The sequence below is a fragment of the Camellia sinensis genome, chromosome 11 (genome assembly GCF_055761805.1).
Source record: "Camellia sinensis isolate YWXY chromosome 11, ASM5576180v1, whole genome shotgun sequence".
Taxonomy (NCBI): Eukaryota; Viridiplantae; Streptophyta; class Magnoliopsida; order Ericales; family Theaceae; genus Camellia; species Camellia sinensis.
In genome coordinates, this window is record NC_138971.1 from 103,253,295 (window position 1) to 103,273,456 (window position 20,162).

Below are 20,162 nucleotides of genomic sequence, written 5' to 3' on the forward strand. Positions count from 1 at the left end.
AAAACAATCTCATTTGCATTTCTTCAGTTTTGTCAATGACTAGCCTTTTTGTTTGTTTTGTATTTTTCCTTTATTAAAACAAAAAAAGAAAATATTGACAAAACTAAAAAGTTACAAACCTTTAAAAACTACTAATCTGAGATCTCTACCATTGTCGTGATGTGAAATTGTGTTTTGATAAATTGCAAACAAGTAATTCGATAATTCTTGTAGTTTTGAAATTGTAAATTTATGCAGTTTGATGACCAATAAATTCAAACTCCAAATTTCTTGGATCAGTCTTTCCATTCTGTCCAGTCTGGCAGTAGAAGATTCCTCTAACTCATCACCTTTGGTTTTCACCATCTGATTAAACTTGCATTATATTTTACGCAAAAGATTCACAAGTGTGCATATACTAAGAAGCACATATTCCCAGATAATTTGTAATGCAAGTAATTCACAACTTACACATATAATTGTTCATATCAAATCATTTAAGCATATAATCAATGCTTCTAAATTTGTGTTTATGAATGCATCCTAGATCTTATCTAGACGCTTATTGCTCTTTTGGACAAGTGTGTGAGTTATTAACTCGTGCTCTGATACTACTCTGTCACGACCCGAACCCGCCTCTATGGGTTAAGGACATGACCGGCCAGTAATCCTGTGATTACCTACGGCCTCAAACCGAAACAAGATGACTTGTCAGAGTAAAGGGGCCAAACGGAAGCAAAAATTTAAAAACTTTGTCCATAGAGCCGTGCTTCTATGCATATCAAACAGACCATACTCAGATACGTTAATAACCCACATCAAAAGTACAGTTCCACAAAATTCATTTGTGACAGGATCATCCAAAACGAGTCGACCTATGACAGACTATTTATAGACATACATAAAGTCCTTGCCGGCAAGACAAAATACAATTACATAGCAAAAGGCAAGGATAGGTCTCAAGAGTGAGACGTAAGGCTGACTTCCTCAAAACTTGGATTTTCCCTAGCAGACTTCACTGGGGCTGGGTTTGGACTTCCCTTGGCTCACCTACAAACACATGAATGAGCGTGAGCGATAGCCCATTCTGATTTCCATCCACGTCAAAACGGCCTTCGGCCCATTCATTTATGTCAAAACGGCCTTTGGCCCATTCATTTATGTCACACGGCTTTTGGCCCATTCATTTATGTCAAAACGGCCTTTGGCCCATTCGTTTATATCAAAACGGCCTTTGGCCCATTCATTTATGTCAAAACGGCCTTTGGCCCATTCGTTTATATCAAAACAGCCTTTGGCCCATTCATTTATGTCAAAACGGCCTTTGGCCCATTCGTTTATATCAAAACGGCCTTTGGCCCATTCATTTGTGTTTACTCATATCGGACTCTCGTCCATAATCCCGAATAGCAACTCATAAAGCTTAAAAGAAATAAACAATTGGACATTCACAAATATTCAAATATCGATATTACTCACAGTGATCGGCTTGTGGATTTGCCCTGGAACTTGACCCTACACATTTCATGAGCACAAAAGGGTCACTAACAGTTCAATCCGTTCTTTAATTCACATATCTCTCTTTAGGCTTAATTCACATTTCATTAGCTCATTTACCATGCTTACCATATGCCTAAGAGTGCTTACAAGTGAAAGAGAACGGAAAACAGAACTCAGCATGCAAAAATAGAATCTCAGAAAACAGGGTCCCCGCTCGAGCGTGGACTTCCCCGTTCGAGCGGACCCTTAGGTCTGCAAAAGTACTGGTTGCCTTCAATTCCAGCTCGAGCGCGAACTCGGCTGCTCGAGCGTACTGCCTGCCTACATAGCTCCCCGCTCGAGCGTCAAATTCCCCCGCTCGAGCGGGAACCATGTCTGCAAAAATGCTGGGAGCTCGATTTCTCCGCTCGAGCGGCGCTTCCCCCGCTCGAGCGGAAGTCAAAATTCTGGAAATTCCAGATTGTATTCTTGAGCTTCAATTCAATTTCCCAGCTACCTTTCTTGCATGCAAAGGCTCAAATCTCAAATATAATCATACTAGCATGGTTCCTTTGCAAGATTATAGCATTATGAAGTTCAATTTCTTGATTTACCTACATGCATGTCCCAAAACATGACAAACTCATCACCCATATAACAAATTCATGCATTCAAGCTCATGTCTTTAATTATTCAAGCATGCAAAGCCATCTTGACTTCATTTCCATTTCAAAGATGCAAATGGTGCCAAAACTCAACAAAACCAAGCTTGCATGCATGATCAAACTTCAATTTTTGCTTAATTGACATGGTACATGCCAGATTATGCAACTTATGGCAATTCAACAGAATTTTTATGCTTGCATGGTCATATCTCATCAAGACCAACTTAAATCATACTCTTAATCACAAAAAAATACTTGAGCTCACAAGATTGCACGTTCAATTCATGAATCCAAGAGTCAATGGCTTACCTAGAAGCTTGATTTTCACAATTTAAGGTAAATTCTCGAGCTAGCCTCCAAGATCACCAAGCTTTAGGACCAAAATCTCAATTTCCTTCACCCTCTCTCTCTTAGCCAATCCTCTCCCAAGTCTAAGAGTTTTTCATCAGCCAAATGAAGCTTAAAAGGAGAGAAATGAGGGTGTAGTTGTCCCTTAATAAGCACTCGCTCAACATTATTTTATTATAAAACAATTGGGCACTTAATTTATCAACTTAATCAGTCTAAATTGACCAGGATAAATCTTTAATTGAATTTCACCACAGGCTCTAAAAATTATGCCAATCACAGTGGCGTAATCAATTTCGGGTTCTGTGGTCGATAAGGCCCTCAATTTAATTCCCGAAGCGGACTATTCAAACAGATGTTCCTACGGCGAACAGATAGAAATTCAAAATCATATACATTCGCATAATGGCACACAAATCACATCAAAACACATAATCACATACATATTAGGGACCAATTCACATAATACAGAACAGGGGTATCACATCAGTATTCAGCTGGAGAGCACTGGCAGAATAGATGGCACCCGACTGACCTACAACAAAAAGAGAAGATTCCGGTGATGGTTCGTCCACCCAAGGGCACTCTGACGATCAAGTCAGTATATCTCAAAGATAATCAATAGTGCTAATCTCACTGTTAAGAATATAAATTGCGTACCTTAGACCCATCGGGGGTGCCTCTCTTTTATAGTTAATTCAATCCTAGTCCCCATAGAAGCCTAGCTTCAATGGACTTCAACTCAGTGCTTATCCTGAACTCTCTAAGAGATAAAGATAAACTCCCTAAGAGTGTTATCCTTATCCATACTGAAGTCCTTCTTCATTTTAGGACTCGTGTGCCTTATCCACTTATCCCGGATTTCGATATCTTCGGAGGTAACCTCGGCCTAGCCGAGATAACCTCGGCGTCATGACCAGGACACGTGGCACCTTGGCTGACACGTCGGCGTCACCTTGGCCACGTGTTGGTACTGAAAAAATATATCTCCACAACTGCCCCCTAGGTTCTATTACCTCCGCAATCTGAGGTGATGGAACCTATACCAGAACTTCCTTGCAGTACGTCGGCTTAAAATTTCTTTAGCCGAGATCATCATACAGGCCAACATGTCTTTTTTAAAGAACATGAATTTCAAGAGCTCCTTCATGCGTATGAGCTGTCGTGCACAATAACTCAACCGTTTTAGCCACGTGTCTTCCTCTTAATGGATCGTACTTGATACGCATTCGTAAATCATCTCACGCTTGCGTGCGCCGTTTGACGCATACGTTGTTTTAGGCGCATTAATTTCCTTTTTGCCGCCGTTTCGAGTTTTGACAAAACTTCTTTCTCCTTTCGTCTTTTCACTTTACATCGTCTTTGTTCAGACTCTTTCTCTCTCTTGCTTTCTCTAATCCTTCATTATTCCAAGCTCTGGAGCTTTACTGCCACCGCTGTTTCACCTCTTCCGGCGAGGCTCTTGCTAATCCTTTCTGCTGTCGTCGTTCATCTGACTTCGGCGATCTCAACACCGGCTTTCCCTCTTCGATGAGTTACTGTTTCCTCCTGATTAACTTCTCGTTTTTAGTTTTTTGTTTTGCTTTTCTGAACTCTACTGCTCTGCTACTGCAATCTTGTTCATATCTTTGATATTTCAATTTGTATCTTGTTTTCCACCACATGTTCGTTTCATGATTCTATTTTTTGCTCCATTCGTTTCTTGAATACACATTATTCACACACTTGTTGATTGTTGCCACTGTTCTTGGCCTGACACACCTATGAAAATTTTTACCTTGTGTTTCTTGATGATTCATCACTATTCTTGACTCTGAATCGCATTCCTATTCCTGTTTGCCGTGTTTTTTTTCCAGATTTGTGCCTCCAATCTTCGTTTGCCTAGATCTAGGTTTTGGGATTTGTTTATAGAGACCACAAATCTTAGGGAAAACTGGAACAAATCTCCCTCTGATCTTCACAAATTCTTACCCCAGTGAGAACTTTAGGCTTTGGCGAGGTATTTTGAACCCTTACATAGCAATTTCCAATTTATGCACCTTCCCCTCTAGCTGACGTCATAGGAATGTGGAAGCGTAAGGTAGACACCCTGACCAAATTAGAGCACTTTAGGCAAGAGTTTGACATCCCGGCCGACGTTCAACTGAGGTTGGCTGGGGAGGATGACTCCATCATGCCTATAACTGGTTCTATGCCCTTTCCTATTGTAGCTTTTATCGAGTGTGGACTTAGGCTCCCACTCAACATCCTTTTTCAAGAAGTCCTCCATTACTATAAATTGAACCCGATGCAGCTTGCCATAAATTCCTACCGTGTCATCAATGGCATAATAGCCTTAGCCCGACAAGAGAATGCTAGGGTTACCCTAGTCGACATCCAATACTGTTATACTATGTGCGGCCTTTCACTGAACGAGAAAGGTTATATTTACTACCTCAAGCTAAGGTCCACAGAGTATAAAATTGTTGCCGACCTCCCAGACTCTAACAAGGAAGCTGGGGATGATTACTTCATTACCTCGGGGAACTGGGAGTTCGCTCCAGATGAGGACCTCCACCTCTACCCTCTTCCTCGAACAGTTTTTGTAGATGATAATGGTAAGAGCCCTGTGTTTATACTTGTTTTTTCTTCTGAAATCTTCAATACCTTGTTCTAATGTCTGTGTTATTCTTTTTGCAATTCTTCCTCAGCCACCAAAGGGCTTCCGCCAGTCTTTCTTTCCTAGCAAAGACTTGAAGAAACTATTGGATATGTCAGTCCACAAGAGAAGAGCCCATTTACTGCTCAATTTTATCCCGACCTACAAGTCGGTGCTCCCCGACGTTCCAAAGAAGAAGAAGAAGAGTCTGTCTCCTCCTTCCGCCACAACTCCTCAAGCCGCCTCCATATCTCGGCCAGATCAAGGATCAACTTCTAATCCAGCAGAACAGCCGTCAACTTCGGCTCTACATCTGATCCCAATATCACAGTGCCAACGTCGATGATGAATCGTTTTTGCTGTTGAGATGGATCGCCAAAAAGCAGTCATAAAGGACCTCTTGGCGAATATCCCGACTACTGTTGATGCTGCACCAGCATCATCTCAACAAAAGCCAAAAAAAAGAATTAAGAAGGCTCAGCCAAAGGCAAAGGTGACTCAGATTGACACTGAGGACACCTTGCCAATCTCCAAATTGGCTGAGAGTGACAAGTCTAATTCTGCTGCTGAAAAGTGGCCTGCCGAAACCCAACCATCCGAGTTTGCTATATCAAAGAGGCCGAGGTCATCCTCTGCAACCACCTCGGGGTCTTTGAAGCATGATTCCCCCTGGGCCCCCTAGATCACATTGGAGGACAGGCCAGTCAGAGCTGGCGATAGTGCCGATGATGTTAATGTCGGCGTCGCCCTTAGTACCACTCTGCTTCTTCCCGGCGATCTCAACCGGAATGCCGATATGAGTGAGTATGAAAATTTTGCCCTGATGCTCTAGCACTCTGTTCAAGTAAGTCTTCATACTTGGTATCTTTCTTTCTTTTTTGTACTTAGAAAATTTTCTAATAACTTCTGCTCTGTTCACTTTCAGGCCATCCAGCATGCTCATTCTTTCTCACTACAAGCATTTGAGAATTGGAAGGAGCTAGCCGACAAGAAGAGGGAGGCTGCTAGTCTACAGAAGACTAATAAAAATTTGCAATCAAAGATGAAGACCTTGGAGGATCAAGCTGAGGCTGCTATCAAGGCTAAGGATGATGCTGAGGAAAAAGTAGAATCCGCTAAGGCCATCAAGAAGGTTCTCGAGGCCGAAAAGAGAGAGGCCGAGGAAAAGATGACCCAAGCCCAGAAGGAACTTCAAGAGGCCCTGGCCATGAAAGAGGCCGAAGTCAAGGCCGCCGACGAGAAGGGATACAGTGAGGGGGTGGGCGACGTCACGGCGGATTACGAGAAACAAGTAAAGCAGGCATGCAACAAGGGTTTCACCCTTGGTTGGATGTCTTTACTTAAAATGCTTGAAATCCCTGATGACTCCCCACTCAGGAATACCGACCTCCTTCCTCTGCCATTCCCCCCAACTCCAAGCCAACCCGATGACGACTCTGAATCTGAGGAGGAGGGTTTTGGTGAGGATGCCAAAAGAGACTGTTGGGGCCAAGTCCCCTTTTTAAAATGAGCAAGTCCTGGACTTGACTTACGATGAGGAAGGTGAGGAGGTTCTCATAGAAGCTGCACCTCAAAAGGCGATATCGGGCGTGCCTATTGCCGACAAGAGCCTTGATCAAACCCTACAGGAAATAGATGCCGAGCTTGCGGCTGAGAAGGCTGCCGATATGTCTTCCCAGCAGTCTTTTGAACTTTAAACCCAACTATCTACCGTTGCTGAAGAGTCTTAATTTCGATGTCCCTTTCCTTTATACTTTGTACTTTTATTTTTCTTCTTTTGGGACAATTGTAAGCTTTGGTCAACATGACTTCTTTTGAATGTTAATACAGCTTCTTTTTCTGAATGCTTATATTTTTGTCCTCTTTTTACTGCTTTGTATGATTCCACTCTCAGAATCTTTTGCATATCTTCAATGCACATTTTAACTGTGTAATTTTCTTGGGGTGAAATTCCTCAGCTATATCCACCAATGCTTCACATCGGCAAGTACATAAGTACTCAGTTTAATACATCCTTAACCTTAACTTGTAAATTTTTCACAAATTTCAGCAAGTGTGTTAAGCATGATCGCGGTCTAATTTCAACTTGTAAATTTTTCACAAATTTCAACAAGTGTTAGACATAATCTTAGTTTAACTTCAACTTGTAAATTTTTCACAAATTTCAACAAGTGTTAGACATAATCTCAGTTTAACTTCAACTTGTAAATTTTTTCCAAATTTCAACAAGTCTTAAACATGATCTCGGCCTGACTTCAACTTGTAAATTTTTCACAAATTTCAACAAGTGTTAGACATAATCTTAGTTTAACTTCAACTTGTAAATTTTTCACAAATTTCAACAAGTGTTAAACATGATCTCGGCCTAACTTCAACTTGTAAATTTTTAACGAATTTCAACAAGTGTTAGACATAACCTCAGTTTAACTTCAACTTGTAAATTTTTTACAAATTTGAACAAGTGTTAAACATGATCTCGGCCGAGCTTCAACTTGTAAATTTTTAACAAATTTCAACAAGTGTTAGACATAACCTCAGTTTAACTTCAACTTGTAAATTTTTCACAAATTTCAATAAGCGTTGAACATGATCTCGGCCTAACTTCAACTTGTAAATTTTTAACAAATTTCAACAAGTGTTAGACATAACCTCAGTTTAACTTCAACTTGTAAATTTTTCACAAATTTCAACAAACGTTAAGCATGATCTCGGCCTAACTTCAACTTGTAAATTTTTAACAAATTTCAACAAGTGTTAGCCATAACCTCAGTTTAACTTCAACTTGTAAATTTTTCACAAATTTCAACAAGTGTTAAACATAATCTCGGTTTAACTTTAACTTGTAAATTTTTCAAAAATTTCAACAAGTGTTAAACGTATCCATTTTCCAACTCTCTGCCCCCTAATGTGAACTTAAGTTCCACTTGGGTTCTCATTATGCATGTATTCCAGAAACGTCGGCAAGTATCTTATCAATCATAAATGTAGAAGAATTCTGCTAAAATTTTATTTATTTACTTCGGTAAATAACAAAGAACAAAAAAGTCTAATGATAGAAAAATTTTAAGTTGCAAGTATTCTAAGGTCTTGGCAACTCTTTGCCTTTATTATCTTCAAGCCGATATGCCCCATTACCCAATACCGAAGTGATTCTGTAGGGTCCCTCCCAATTTGGGCCAAGCTTACCCTCTCTGGGATCCTTTTTGTTGCTGACGACTTTTCTCAAGACCAGGTCGCCGACTTGGAACTCTCTTGGGTTAACCCTCTTATTATAAGCCCTGGCAAGCTGCTGCTGGTATGCTGCCAGCTGAATTACAGCTTTCTCCCTTCTCTCTTCTAGTAGATCCAGATCTCGGGCTAATAATACATTATTGGTCCCATTCTCTACTCCTTGGATTCTGATCCCTGGGATGCCGACCTCCAGAGGAATGACTGCTTCAGTGCCATAAGCCATGGCAAATGGGGATTTCCCAATTGATCTAGTGATCTGGCCCCAGCGTGGCTTCCACAAATTCCTTCATGTATTTCATATAAAAAATCTTCAACTTGTGAAGGATGTACACACCTCAAAAGGGGTCCAGTGAAGGATCTTCTGTAAAGATGTCCTTTCGCTGTCAGACTGAATCTTGCTGACTTCAATCTGATCTTGTGTGCCTCTTTGTGGTCATCTGGCAGCTTTCCTTCATTTAAGAATGCTACAATTGCTTCCATCCAGCTTGGTCCCTTATCCACACACATTGCTTCACGCTTTGTGGTCAGTGGCTCGATGCTGGGGCCCGACAAGTAGTCAACTATAATTGTTCTTGCTTTTTCAGGTTGTATTGCACTAGCCAGGTTGACCAGTGCATCGGCGTGATTGTTATCATCTCGGCTTACCTGATGTAGTCGGCAACTCTGAAATAAGGCTACCAACCTGTTGACTTCCTTTACGTAGGCCGACATCCTTTCATCTCGGGCTGCGAACTTGCCCGTTATCTGGTCGACTATGAGCTGCGAATCACAGAAAACTATTACCTCATCTGCTTCTGTTGTTGCTACCAGCTTCAGTCCTGTAATCAATGCTTCATACTCTGCTTCATTGTTTGAGGCCTTAAACCCCAAGCGAATGGATTGTTCTAATATCTATCCATCTGGAGATACCAGAACTACTCCTGCCCTCGCTCCTTGTCGGTTTGAACTCCCATAAACAAACAGTCGGAAGGAGTCGTCGATGTAAATGCTGCAGGGTCTGAGTTTTTCTTCTTTCCTTTGTTCCGTTGCCTTCGGCTGGGCTCCTCTTTGCTGGTTTGGACATCGTTCACGTCGACTCAACGGAGCCCGATGTATGATGGATTCAGGCATGAACTCGGCCACGAAGTCGGCCAAAACTTGGCCTTTGATTGTTGTTCTGGGTCTGAACTCCAGGTCATACTGGCCCAAGGCCACTGCCCATCTGGCTAATCTCCTTGTCAGGTCTCGTTGCTACAACAGGGACTTCAATGGGTGTTCTGTTAACACCACAATTTTGTGGGCTTGGAAGTAATGGTTCAGCTTCTTTGAAGCCATTACTAATGCCAACGCCAACTTCTTTAGGGGTAAATACCTGGTTTCTGCATCAGCCAGGGTTTGCTTACATAGTAAACAGCCCTTTGTTCCTCTTTTTCTTCTCGGATTACCACTGCACTTATTGCATGTTCTGAAACTGCCAGGTATAGGAACAGCTCCTCTCTAGGTTCTGGATTTGAAAGAACTGGAGCTGTGGTCAGATACTTCTTCAAGTCGGCCAAGGCGGCTTCGCACTCCTCGGTCCCTAAGAAGTCTGTGGCTTTCTTCACTAAGTTGAAGAAAGGTTTGCACTTGTCTGAGCTTCTGTTTATGAACCTATTCAGGGCTGCGGCCCTTCCAGTCAGCATTTGTACCTGTTTTGCCGACGTCGAGCTCTTCAACTCCAGGATGGCCTTGATCTGATCTGGGCTGGCTTCAATGCCCCTTCTAGTCATCAAGTACCCTAAGAACTTACCAGATCCAACTCCAAATGCACACTTCGATGCATTGAGTCGGAGCCGATATGTTTTAAGGATTTCAAAGACTGCTTTTAGGTTGGCTAGATGACCCTCAAGTTCCTTGGTCTTCACGACCATGTCGTCGATGTAAACCTCCACCGTTCGGCCAATCAGGTGTCTGAACATCTTGGTTACCAATCTTTGGTAAGTTGCTCCTGTGTTTTCAACCCAAAAGGCATCACTCTGTTGTAGCAATACATCCCTTTTTGGGTGATAAACGTTGTCTTCTCTTCATCTGGGGGGTACATGGCTATTTGGTGGTTCCCCCTGTAGGCATCCAGGAAGCTCATCCTTTCATGCCCTGAAGTGGCATCCACCAGCTGGTCAATCTTGGGTAAAGGAAAACTGTCTTTGGGACAGGTTTTGTTTAGGCTGGTAAAGTCAACGCAGACCCTCCATTTACCATTCTTTTTCTTCACCACTACTGTGTTCGATAGCCATGTCGGGTAGTTTACCTCTCGAATGGCCCTGGCCTCCAGAAGTTTGTCTACTTCCTCTTCCACTGCCTCGACGTGCATCAACGTCGGTCTTCCTGCTCGTTGGATTACAGGTTTGGTCGACCTGTCAACGTTCAGTTTATGACAAGTGACCTCGGGGTCAATGCCAAACATTTCGTAGGGCGTCTAGGCAAACACTTCAATGTTTGCTCTCAAGAAAGCCTCCAACTCTTTTTCCTCTTCTTTAGCTAAGCCCGAGCCGAGAAGGAAGAAGCGTTCTTCATCTCCCTCTTGGATGAGGATTTTCTTCAGTACTTCTTCACTCTTCTCGGCTGGCTCCTTGCCGACATCTTCTAGGACTTCCACATCCTCGTCTTCGATTTCTGCCATCTCTGGTTCTCGTATGCTACAAGTAGATTTCATTGCCGCCATGGATCAATTCTTTGCCTGCAGCTGAACTCCTGACTTGTTCTATCCCATGCTCTGTTGGGAACCGTAGTAGTTGGTGCAACATTGAGGGAATAGCCCTCATTGCGTGCAGCCATGGCCTCTCCAGAATTGCATTATAAGGGGATGATGTGTCGATTACGGTGAACTTTGTCTGCATCTTCTTAGTGCCAGCCTGCACCTCCAAGCTCGTTGTTTCCAGTGGCCACGTCGGCGTTCCATTGAACCTGACCATTGGCCATTGGATTGCTCCAAATCATCTGGGTGAAGGCCAAGCTCCTTGTAACACCTGACATACATGATGTCACAAGAGCTGCCTTAGTCGAATAGGATGCGCTTCACTTGGCACTCCCTGACCTGGAGGGATACTACCAAGGCATCATTTTGGAGACGTTGGACCATCTAAAGGTCGGCTTCATTAAAGGACAGTGCTGGTCCTTGGTACACCTCGGCCTGATGTCATTTTTTCCCGACCTGGTACATGTGCTGCAAGTGTTTTACCCTCTGGGTCTCCCTCCATATTTCATTTTCGTTGACCTTCGAGTGAATTACATTAATTACCCGAGGTTCACCTGCTTACGGTTGTTGTGCTGGGGGGGTGGAGCTGCTGGTGCCTAAGGCAATCTTGCCTGTTCTTCCTTTGTCCTGGCCTCGTTTACAAGGTCCCTTAAATGGCCTTGCCTTACCAGGTCTTCCAGGTGTGCTTTCAGGGCTCTGCAACCCTGAGTCATATGCCCATCTTCGTTATGGTAAGCCCAATGCTTACCAAGGCTTGTTTCCATAAATTCTCCTGGCACTCTGGCTGGTGCTCTAAAATAGGGCTAGGATTGGATTTTGTCTAGGACTTTGTGAATTGGGATTCGGAACACAGTTGTGACTGCCTGTGTAGCCCTCTGTCCTATCTCTTTGTTGGACCCGTTGTTACCTCGGCCTCGCTTCGGCGAGCCGTTACCTTTCTCTTGCTTTGTCTCCTTAGTTCCTGACGTGTTTTCCTCGGCTCTGGCATACTTCTCGATTCTGGCCATGAGCTCTTCCATGCTTTTTGGCAATGTCTTTGCCAAAGACTTTCGTAGTGGACAGTCGTCTTTTAGGCCATTCTTGAAAGATATGACCGCCACCTCTTGGTTGCACTCGGGTATTCGGTTGAACACCTCGTAGTACCTTTTTGAGTAGGCCCTAAGGCCTTCATCCTTACTGATTCTCAGAGCCATCAATGTGTCCACACTTAATGGCTGTAGCATGTTTGTTATAAACCAGGCCACAAACATCTTAGCCAGGCCTTCCCAGGTCTTCACACTTCCCTTTGTCAGTTTGTGAAACCAATCCGATGCAATCTCCCCGAAAGATGAGGGGAACACTTTGTAGAGCAACGACTCGTTCCCACTGTACAATACCATTGCGTTAAGGTATAATCCAACGTGGAAGTTGGGGTCCAACATACCATCGTATATTTGGAACCTCGGCATACTGAATCTCTTTGGAGCCTCAAATTTGTCTAATTACACCGAGAATGGTGTTCTCGGCTTAACAGGTGAAGTTACCTCGGCATCGACGTTATGTTGTTTCTTCTTGAGGTAATCTCTCAAGTCTTCCTTGCTCCGCCCAGGAGCTCGGCTATCTCCCGACTTTAATCTTTTCGGCATACTACTCTCAGCTTCGTTGTGGGCCCTTTTCGACCTTTTTCCATGAGTTGTGTCGAAGCATAACTCCTGCCTTTGAACATGCCGATGTTCTCTGGGGTTTGCTTCTTTAGTGCGATGTGTCCTTCGTGACTCTTCTCTCCTCGACTCTCCTCGCCCGACTTCCCTAGAAGGCCGATGAGAGTGTTTTTCGCTTCTGGTGTGCTGAGGGGCTATTGGGGCTGGTTTCTACCCTCCCTTCTGGGCATTGGCCGCTGGAATCGGCGTGTCCTGTAGCGGGAATGGTGATTGCATGACGTTATTTTTGCATCATAAAATTGACGACCGATTGCAGGTCTACCAACTTGTTTGCCATCTCTTTCACCTCTTCGTCACTCCTCAGGCATCTATCCTTCCATAGCTGGAGGCCGTCCTTGTTGTAGTATCCGCTTCGATCTGGTTTTTTTGGCACGTCGCCATCCTGGCCGTCGTCTTTCTTGTCGTGATTCTGGTTCTGAGTCTCCTCATTGCGACCATCTTCCTTCACATTTAGGTCAACGTGTTTACCATTCTCAGCAGGGATTTCGTCCCCAACCTTATCCTTCTGTCCGTCACTGGCCATCTATTCTCTTTTCTTTTCCACAGACGGCGCCAAATTGTGTGAGTGAACTTCTAACCACACTGCCAAACTCAGTATTTAGCTGGAGAGCACTGGCAAAATAGATGGCACCCGATTGACCTGCAACAGAAAGAGAAGATTCCGGCGGTAGTTCGTCCACCCGGGGGCACTCCGACAATCAAGTCAGTATATCTCAAAGATAATCAATAGTGCTAATCTCACTGTTCAGATATAAATTGCGTACCTTAAACCCATCGGGGGTGCCTCTCTTTTATAGTTAATTCAATCCTAGTCCCCATAGAAGCCTAGCTTTAATGGACTTCTGCTCAGTGCTTATCCTAGACTCTCTGAGAGATAAACATAAACTCCCTAAGAGTGTTATCCTTATCCATGCTGAAGTCCTTCCTCATTCTAGAACTCTTGTGCCTTATCCGTTTATCCTGAATTCCGATATCTTCGGAGGTAACTTCGGCCTAGCTGAGATAACCTCGGCGCCATGACTAGGACACGTGGCACCTCGGCTAACAAGTTGGCGTCACCTTGGCCACGTGTTGGTACTCATAAAATATATCCCCACAGATCATGAAAGAAATATCATGAAATGTTTCATAAAGATTTTTCATCATTTAGTTAATGTGGTGTTTTATTGCATGTGTAATAAAATGGTGAAGAATCTTCACGAAACATTTCATGATATTTTTTTCATGATTCGTAGTGAAAAATCTTAAAGCTCTCGAGATATTGATTTGTGATTATGATTTAATTTTAAACAATAAATAGCAATCCCAATAAAACAATCAGCAACAAATCGGCACAACGATTTAACGTGAAAAAAAGTTACAATTAGACTCCTCCAATTGTGATAAAAAATCATTGGCCAAAATCACAAAACAATCCACGAAGAAAAACAAAAAGAATTACACACGAGAACCCTCAATTACCTAGCGAATTTACGTCCGAATTGAATCGAATCGAATCGAATCAAACCCAATGTGCCTTTTCCTCCACCATCTTCACCACAGAATTGCTTTGCCTAACGTTGAATCCACAACACTAATGTCGAATCCATGACGATGAGCTACTCCAAAATCCACCAAAACTTCAAATCCAAGTTTCTCGGAATCTGCCAATGAACACTTCTCTCTTTTTATGAATAAAAGAACAAAAAAACTCTTGATGTTTGTCAATATGTAGTTCATTGATCGATTGATCACCTTCTATACATTAAGAAAACTCATATAAAAACACCATCCAATATAGAACAGTTTATATTTTCCTTTCTTTGAGAATTTAGACGGATTCAACCCTAAAAGAAGCAAACGATACACTTTATACTAAATAAAGTCATGAAGACCACTTGGGTGACCACTTTACAGCACTTGAGCGGTGTGACTAAAGGGTGATTATCACATATAGGCCAATTGCTCGAGCACAACATCCACCGCTCAAGCGATAAAACTTGGCTTCTAGAAGTTAAGAATGTAGGTAGATACTCTGGATGGACCACTTAACCGTTCAAGCACACAAAAGACCGTTCGAGCGGTCAAACAACTTTGACTTCTTCTTGTCTCTTTGTACTTAGTCAATGAAGCGGCAAACCAAGAGAGCTCAAAAAGATATGGAATGTCAGCACAAACTCCTCTATTCCGGCACAACTCAGGTTGGATTCACATATAAACTCTCATAAATCACAGATACGATAAAGCGAATGAAAATACAATTGAATGAAGTTTTGTCTAACGTAATTGTCAATTAGAAAAACCTAACACCTAATATTACTCTAGACAAAAAGCCTTATAGAGATAAGGCCGCATGACTTGGACAAAATATTTGAAAAATTTCTTAAAAAAATTAATTGAGTACTCTCAATCCATCCCTGATGATATAGAATGGATCATGTAAAGGGGTCGACCTATACTTCTCATCTCTTTTTTTTTTTTATCTCTCTATAATAATATATTAAGGAATCTGGCATACACTACAGGAAAATGACGATTTAACGGCGTTTAATTAACGACGTTTTATTAAATGTCACTTTTTTTGATAATTAACGGCGTTTTTTAAACGTCGCCTTTGTTGTTAGGTAAAACGGTACCGTTTTGTAAATAGAAGACGTTTAAAAAGCGCCTCCAAAACCCTGTCTCTCTTCACACCCTCTTCCCTGTCTCTCTTCACACCCTCTTCCATCTCCCTAAACTTTTATTTTGAAAACCCTATTTTGAGCACCGCCGTCTCCTTCATACTCACTCAAATCTCTCACTCACTCGTCTCTCTCTCTCTCTCTCGATTCTTCTTCGGTTCAGTCATTCTTCTTCGATTCTTCTTCAGTTCGGCGATCCATCTCGGGATTGCGATTTCGAAGTTCGATTTTGAGCATAGATCAGTGATTCATCTCCGTGGATTTGGAACTCTTCGTCTTCTTCAATCAGAGGTTAGTTGCTCTCCCTTTCTCTCACTCAAATCTCTTTCGATTCTTCTTCAGTTCGGTGATTATTCTTCAGTTCAGTGATTCATCTCAGATTGCGATTTCGAAGTTTGATTTTGAGCATAGGTCCGTGATTTGTCTCCGTGGATTTGGAACTGTTCATCTTCTTAATTTTCAAATGCAACCAAACATAGTCAGATGAAAAGAGCATTAATATTTTTGTGCAAAATATTTTTGCCTAAAATATATTTTCCGGGGTAAGAAATATTTTAGATGAAACAAATGGAGCCTCAAAAGGAAAAAAGAAGAAAGAAACAGAGGCAATAACACAACATTATGGTCTTTTAAAAAATCTGGCCTTGTTAACTCAAATTCTTGAAACCAAATTCTGAAGACAACAAACGAAAAGCAAAATTTTGATCTTTCTATGCATTGTATAATTCTGAGAAATATTTCTACTTGTTCTCCCAAAATTTTGATCTTTCTATGCATTGTAGAACTAGTGTTCTTGTCATTTAATAGTTACCTTCTTTTTTTTCCTTTCTTTTCTTTTTTTTTTTGTAATTTTCTTTTCATATTTCTTTATGTGTGGATTGAGAGAAATCATTTGAATTGATTAGAAATCTCTTCTTTATGATGGCATTTTTAGCATTTATGTTATTCTCTTCTCAATCTTCTCATGGATCAAAAGGAAATCTAATATTCAGTAGAAAGCAATAGATAGGACTATGGAATGGTCATAACAATGTTACAAAATTGAATACATAATTATATATATAAAAAAAATTAAATTAAATATCATACTTGCTTAACAATAGAAATGTACAAGCTATACTAAAATGCAATACACATTGAAGATGATGCATATTGCTGACTAAAGTTTTGAAAAAAATCCATACAAGTAATATATAAGTTGGGCTGCATTTAGGAGCTTTTGCAAGTTTAGCACCTTAAAATACCAATGCATAAGGTGGAAATTGGAACTGGCAATATAAGTTCCTTTTTCTTCACTTTAAAAGAAGAAAAACTCACTGCTCATTCCACCAATTGTGTCATTTTCTTTTCCTGGATTTTAATGTACTTGTTGATGGACTTATTTCATCCATTGACATATCATAGCCGAATGGCTTGGGTATTAGAACTGTGCATTGAAGTTGGTTTGTTGCATTTTTTACATATTAATGGGATTGTAATAGGCATGGTGGACCCTTTTTTGAACGAGGTTATTGTTTCATTACTGTTGAGTGACTTCCATATTTGTTAATTTTCTAGAAAGGTTCATGCACCATTTTCTTTATTTCATGTAGTAATAATCCAAATTTTATTGATGACATTCCAGTTGTATCGTGACCTTTAAAAACCATGGTTGTGCCTCTAATCCATGTTGATTTAGAGTCAGAGTGGGCTACTCTGCACCCAATTCTCTGAATTGATCCTCCGTCTATGACTCTGTATAGAGAGGCACATGCACACTTTCCAATCTATTTCTTTTTTTTGTGGCTCTGTTATTGTTCTACAGGGGTTTGTTTCTCTTCCTACAATCCTGCATCAACTTAGAGTTTCCTTCACCAACATTTTTGGCATAAGCTTAGATTTTCCTTCACCAACATATATGATTGTATCGCCAATACCAATACGATTATTGGGTTATTGTGAAATCGCATTATGATTTGGCTAGCATCTTTCCCATATAATAAATCTTCCTCTCATCATACTTTCTACTATTGTTGCAGTGAATTTTATACTTCTTTTCACTATTATTTTGTTATAGGTTTTTTTCTGTTCATGTTTTGCATGGTACAAACTTTAGTTGAAGAAGTTTGAATTAGTGATGTTTTCTTGTATCAAAAAAGAATCTTGTGTCTTAACTTGTGCTATATCTTGATATGTTTCTGTCATGTAGATGGTTGGAGCAGAAGCATTGAGGATTGGTGTAAATGGGCCATGGGTCACTAAATCATACCTTGAAATGATTCTTGAAAGAAGAGGTTGAGAAACGGCATAATTTCGTTATTGTTTTTACCCCATCTGTATTCCCTACAATTGTTTGGTTCCTTTCGCCTTTCGTCTTTCATATCAGTTATTCTCTTTTCAATTAATCCCCATCTCACTTGCAGGTGTACCACGCCTTAATACACCACCACTTTTGTCTAATACATCTACCACTATTGTTCAAGAAAGGTTGATTACTGCACCAAAGCCTCTTCGAATTGCTTCGAACCTTGTGTTTGAAGATTTATCTCAGCCATGGACTCAATCGCCAACAAAATCCCAAATGGAACCTGTACTAGCAACTTGGCATTTTGTCTCACCAGATCCTCCACTTGCTGATGGCTCTGTCATTGGTATGTTTTCTCAACCAGTAGAAAGTAAAATTTCTCATGCCAGCATTATTGTTAAGTGAACTTTGCCTTGGGTGTGTTATCTATTCTTCATTTATCTTGACTCCTTTCATGAAACAGCTACAGATCCTTCTTCTGATACAAGGAAAAGGACAGTTCAATTGCTCTACTCCTGGTATACAAGCCGATCTTTGTAATGCTACAAATCCTGAATGCTCTCCTTATGTTCTCAGGGTTATTCCTGGAAAAACATACTGACTACGGATTGGTAGCTTAACTGCTTTAGCAGCTCTCAGTTTCGAAATAGAGGTAATTTATTTTTTTAACATAGATTTGAACAACCACATTCTAAACCATTTCTTTTTTGCCGATCTTTGTTTCCTTGTTTTGCAATATCATAGATTTGACTTCTTTTTTATATTTTTGGCAGGCCACACCTTTACTTCTGACAGTGGCCTACTTTCTTTTTGATCTTCAAGGTATGTTTCGTTTCTCTACTTTCTTTTTGATCTATACAAATTGCATATATATATATATATATGTGTGTGTGTGTGTGTATATGTATGTATATGATTGTGTTTATGAAGTTTAATTTGATTGTTGCTTGTTTGTTATTTGAGCTTCAAATCTGTGATTCTGTCTGTTTAGTTACTGAAAAATAGTTTGCTGGAATAAATTACTGTGTAGATTTTGGGTTCTAATCTAAGGCTGTTTTACTTTTTAAGGCATTCAATTATGACAATGAAGGCTGCCAAGGGTAAGGGGGCACCAATCAGGGTCCCAAAGGAGGCGTTGAAGCCAGTTGATGACGGGTTTGCTAAGTTTGTGTAACATTTTGGTGGTTGTAGTTGCATCTTTGTGGGTTTTTTTTTGTTTGTTTTGTTTTTGGTGTTTACATTAATGTGAATGACTCTGTTTAATAAACTTCTTATACAATTTTTGGGGCTGCAAAAAATAAACTTTGTCAGCCTCTGACCAGTAAGCAAGTGAACATAAACTTTATCAATAGGCATTCAATAAACATAATATTGATAAAGTTTATTTTTTATCCTCTGACATTAGGTTTAACCTGTTCAAAAATTGATTTTCAATAACTACATTTGCGAACCCGTTACTGATTTCCCATTGCTGGTTATGCCTAACTCTGAAAAATGCTTTTTCTGTAACCCAACTTTTTCTATTATGTAGTTTGCTTTGACGTAAGTTCTGTTTCATATCCTTGCTCTCTTGAAACTGTGCTTGGAGAAACAAGCCCTTCATTGTCTTAGTTTCCTTGAGAATTGTTACAATAATTCAATATCCATTTCTGCAAGAAAGTGTTTTTTTTTTTTTTTTCTTTTTTTCTTTTTTTCAACTCATGATATAAGAATGTCTTTTTGCTGCCAATGTATGCAATTCTGGGAAACCTTGGAGTGGTTCTTTTCAATACTTCAAATGTCATTTCTGCTAGAAAATTGATTTCCTCTTCTTCTCCCCCCCCCCTTCCCCTCAACAAATCCTAGACCCAAACATAGCATAAGAGTGTGCTCTGATTGATGAGAATTTCTAGCTACACTGGTGTTCGTGGCCTAGATTTCCCTAATGGATCTGCAGGAGTATACCTTTCCGAATTTCTGTCTGGAGAGAACTCCATTGCCTGATCCTCTATCTCATTGCTTATAATCCCATGCTACTTTTTCGTATTATGCATAGTAAGGTTGTTTTGTTCTTATTCCTCGCCTTTGTCATGAATATTTAGCATGAAATAAATAGATGTTGAGATGTCTCTTTCGAATTATGGAATGGGAATTTCACAGTAAGTTATTTTTTTCCAAGTCAAATGATATCAATATTATGTTTATTGAATGCCTATTGCTGGTCATACCCAACTATAGAAAATGCTTTTGCCATAAATTGACTGTGCTTATGTAGTTTGCTTTCTATGCTGACAGAAGTTCTGTTTTCAGATCCCTGCTATTTTGTAACTGAGCTTGGAAAACTAATTCCTTCTGTTGTCTTAGTTTCCTTGAGAATTGCTTCAGTAATTCAAAACTCAAAAGTTATTTATGCTAGAAAGCAAACTTCTTTTTTTTTTATTTTTTATCCCTTTTTCAGATAACGATACAAAATGTCTTTTTGCTGC

General features: G+C 40.6%; 1 protein-coding gene across 1 annotated transcript; it reads left to right on the forward strand.

Moving 5' to 3' along the window:
- Window positions 1-15,493: 15,493 nt before the first annotated feature.
- LOC145802055 (uncharacterized) lies at window positions 15,494-19,801 on the forward strand. The gene is made up of 6 exons (XM_082894409.1): window positions 15,494-15,704; window positions 17,602-17,686; window positions 17,816-18,043; window positions 18,161-18,349; window positions 18,471-18,519; window positions 18,766-19,801. Exons 2-4 carry the CDS (start codon window positions 17,602-17,604, stop codon window positions 18,235-18,237), a joined length of 390 nt encoding a protein of 129 aa, XP_082750535.1. The 5' UTR covers window positions 15,494-15,704; the 3' UTR covers window positions 18,238-18,349; window positions 18,471-18,519; window positions 18,766-19,801.
- Window positions 19,802-20,162: the final 361 nt, after the last annotated feature.

Excerpts from the sequence above, each read along its gene's own strand:
- LOC145802055 (XM_082894409.1), top strand. The coding sequence starts at position 17,602 with ATGGTTGGAGCAGAAGCATTGAGGATTGGTGTAAATGGGCCATGGGTC. Across the intron at positions 17,687-17,815 it reads AATGATTCTTGAAAGAAGAG|GTGTACCACGCCTTAATACA; the intron begins GTTGAGAAACGG and ends TCTCACTTGCAG. Across the intron at positions 18,044-18,160 it reads TGCTGATGGCTCTGTCATTG|CTACAGATCCTTCTTCTGAT; the intron begins GTATGTTTTCTC and ends TTCATGAAACAG.